Source organism: Helobdella robusta, assembly GCF_000326865.2.
Source record: "Helobdella robusta unplaced genomic scaffold HELROscaffold_56, whole genome shotgun sequence".
NCBI lineage: Eukaryota > Metazoa > Annelida > Clitellata > Rhynchobdellida > Glossiphoniidae > Helobdella > Helobdella robusta.
The window spans coordinates 331,776-335,794 of NW_008705301.1; the positions used below are offsets into that span (position 1 = coordinate 331,776).

General features: G+C 43.3%; 1 protein-coding gene across 1 annotated transcript; it reads left to right on the forward strand.

Annotated features, from left to right (window-relative positions):
* Positions 1–1,326: 1,326 nt before the first annotated feature.
* On the forward strand, positions 1,327–3,685 carry HELRODRAFT_179704 (hypothetical protein; the record flags this gene model as incomplete). Its single annotated transcript, XM_009028514.1, has 2 exons — positions 1,327–2,277; positions 3,263–3,685. The coding sequence occupies 2 exons, from the start codon at positions 1,327–1,329 to the stop codon at positions 3,683–3,685; spliced, it is 1,374 nt and encodes a 457-aa protein (XP_009026762.1).
* Between the last annotated feature and the right edge of the window lie 334 nt (positions 3,686–4,019).

Here is a 4,019-nt window from a genome sequence, read left to right on the forward strand (position 1 = left end):
TCCCACTCACGTCTTCCTTTTCAGCTTCATATCGTCCGGATTGAATCCGATACCCTCTGAGTCCACTGATACGTATTNCTCTTTTAAATAAATTCTGATGATGACGACGATGATGATGATGACGGTGGTGATGATGAGTGTGGGTATAATGATGATTAAGAAGATAGTGATGATGATGATGATTCTGACGACAATGATGATGATGAGGATGATGATGCTTATTAATTTTTTTTTCAATTTAAATCAGCGTTATAAATGATGTCTATGAAATTGGGAAATTTAATTTGCTGTGAAAGCAATGAGTTTTTAAGGATTGTTGTTTTTGGGTTATAATGATGATGACGATGATGATGATGATGATGACGATGAAGATAATGACACTATGACGATGTATCTGATGATACTGCTGGCTTATTAAGATGATGAAACTGATAACGAAACACACACACAGAGAGAGAGAAAGAAGAGATAGAGAGAAAAAAAAAGAAAAGAGAGAGAGAGAGAAAGAGAGAAACAAACAAACACGTACATATAAATACACGCATACCCACAACCTTTTTAACTTACATACACACAACAAACATACATACATACATACATACATACATACATACATACATACATACATACATACATACATACATATTAGTATACATATAAATATCAGTATTAGGTCAGGCGATAGTAGGGAATATTTTTTTGCTATGAATAATATCTCGTGCATTCTGCAGCGGTTTTTGCGCGTCTGTGTGTTGGAAAATGTGGAGTTGAATGCCGACGGGGTTGAGTGACGTTATAGCAAATAAAATCAAATTTAGTCAGACGCTTGGCTTTTGGTGTCATTCGTCAATGATTTGGTTTTAACATACATACATATATACATACATACACACGTTCGCTCAGCTGGTGTCGGCTTTCTCATTTTTAGTATTTCGCTAATTTTTAGTAATATTTCTGGTTTTTAAGGTTTTTGTTGCAATAATTTCGGTTTTTTTGGTGTGGTTTTTATTGGTTGTCGCTTTTTTGCCCTTTTTCGGATTAGGTTCCCGCCGTTCGGTTGGTTTTTTAACTTTTGTGGTCTCAAATTTTTAATTTTAGCTTTAGCATACTTTAACAACAGCTGTGGGCTTTTACAGATGCCCCGTACAATGCTCATTAATATTTATTTTTGTTTTCTCTGTTTCATTCCCAGTTTTTCTTTTAATTTTTAAATTTATTTAAATTTTAAATTAAACCTTTTTATTTTCACCACAATTTTATTTATTTTATTTTATCACTGTTCACACGGTTTTATCTACTCGCTTTTGATTTTATTTCGTTGACGTAATGGCACCGGTCCTATACCAATGCACGGTTTGTTTAAATCATTATAAAATAAAACCGGACGGTAAACTATATCGACATGGAGGCAAAGTGAAGGGCCAGGAATGCCCTGGTTCGTTCAAGGCAGCCGACCAGCCTCCGGCTGGTTCATCTGCTTCCGTGCGACCGCCGCTTACCGCTGCACCTGTCATCAACCCTCATGTTGCTACACGCGGTTCTTTGGCGTCAGTCTCGGAGAGTCCCTCCCAAGTGGATTTTTTTCATGTTTTTGACAGGCTGACGGTCGTTTTGAGGACTGCCCATCTGTATGATCACGTTCCCAAACCGTGCAGAGACAAGGTATCTAAAGCATTGTCGGCTTTATTGACGGCCGTTTGCGATGATCCCTGCGACGCGGCCCATTGGTGCAGGCTCCAATGTTTTTTCGCATTTGTTTTGTTCAAGCCAACCAGGGGCGGTCGCAGGACTAATCAAGCCAATTACGTTATTAAACGGTTGGCCGAATTCAGTTCGACCGAGGTCGAGTTTATTGTGGCAAGCTTCAACACTGACCACAACACCAAACCGCGTAAGCACAATCCAAACAGTTGGATTAGTGCAGTAACCACTCGGATTGAACAGGGCAGTCTCTCGGCGGCCGTCAGACTTGCTTGTTCGCCCGCAGGCCTGGCGGAGAGCTCGCCTGAGACACTCGCTAAACTCAAAGCTATTTATCCCAGTGCTCCATTGAACAGGCGAGCTTTCCCCGCGCAGGAGCCGTCCAATGGTTGCGTTTCACCAGCCCAGGTGTTGACGGCTTTAAAGTCGTTTAATAATGGTTCATCGGGAGGCCTTGATGGCTTGAGGCCTCAGCACATAAAGGATTTACTTTCCGGTCCGACGCCCACCGATGAATTGTTAAATAACCTCACCCGGTTTGTAAATTTGTTGTTATCTGGGGTCTGCCCTCCCGCGGTTAGCCGTTTCTTTTTTGGGGGCCGTCTGGTGGCTTTAAACAAAAAAGACGGAGGGATCAGACCCATCGCGGTGGGGAATTTCTGGAGGAGGCTGGCAAGTAAATGACACGTTTCAAATGCCACACGTGCTGGCTAATGTCCCCACAGTGCCTCATTCATCATTAAATTTTTTAGGCACTCCAATGATGGCCGGCGATCATCAGGACAGGTTTTTTAATAAAAAACTTTTTGAGCTAAGATTTGCCCTCGAACGTGTCTCTCTTCTCCCGCTCCACGACGCGCTGACAATCATCCGCGGCGCCCTCAGTTTGCCGAAATTGATGTATTTTTTGCGCACATCCAACTTTGTTAATGCGGCCATTTTGGGCGAATTTGAGGGTGCTCTGCGGGTGGCCCTCTCAGCAATATGTAACGTCGATATTACCGACAAGGGTTGGTCTCAGGCTCAGCTGCCGGTACGATTTGGGGGACTGGGGTTACTAAGCGTGGTTCAGCTTGCACCAATTGTTTATAAATCTTCCGCATCTGCCACGCTTGACCTACAGTCTGCCCTTCTTCGGCAATTTAGTAGCCTGCACTGTACCCCACCGACTCCAATCTAACCAACAGACCTTTCCCAGGGCAACATTTTGGAGGAAGCATATAAACGCACATTCAAAGAGTTGCTTTCCTCAAGCCCTGACTCGGCGACCTCAGCTCGCTTGCTGGCAGTTTCCAGCGAGGCGAGTTGCGGCTGGCTGAGATCTTTGCCCAATACGTCGGTGGGTATCAGATTGGACGACGAAACGGTCAGGACAGCCATTGGCTTCCGTCTGGGGTTGGCCGTTCAGAGTCGATATACATGCAGGTGCGGCGCGGAGGCGGATGAACTTGGCCATCATGGTTTTGTTTGTCGTTTGGGCGGAGGTCGCCAGCAGCGACATTCAGCCATAAACGATTTTGTGTGCCGACTTTTCTCCAAGGCCTCAATTCCGGTTTTAAAGGAACCGTCGGGCATTGCGGCGCACGACGGTAAGCGCCCTGACGGGTGTACCTTGATCCCTTGGAGAGCCGGCAGGTGCTTGGCGTGGGACGTTACCGTTCCGGGCACCTTTGCTGAGCGCTACGTGCAGCTTACTAGCAAAGAAAGCGGTTTGGCTGCAACCAGGGCATCTGACGAGAAGATCAAAAAGTACGACGGAGCTCTCCCCTCGATGGAGTTTTTACCGATTTGTATCGAGGTCCTCGGCCTCATGGACCGTATCACCTCCGGGTTTTTCAATCGGATTTGTAAAAATATCAGCATTAGGTCAGGCGATAGTAGGGAATATTTTTTTGCTATGAATAATATCTTGTGCATTCTGCAGCGGTTTTTGCGCGTCTGTGTGTTGGAAAATGTGGAGTTGAATGCCGACGGGGTTGAGTGACGTTATAGCAAATAAAATCAAATTTAGTCAGACGCTTGGCTTTTGGTGTCATTCGTCAATGATTTGGTTTTAACATACATACATACATACATACATACATACATACATACATACATACATACATACATACATACATACATACATACATACATACATACATACATACATACATACATACATACATACATACATACATACATACATACATACATACATACATACATACATACATACATACATACATACATACATACATACATACATACATACATACATACATACATACATACATACATACATACATACATACATACATAAATACATATATACATAC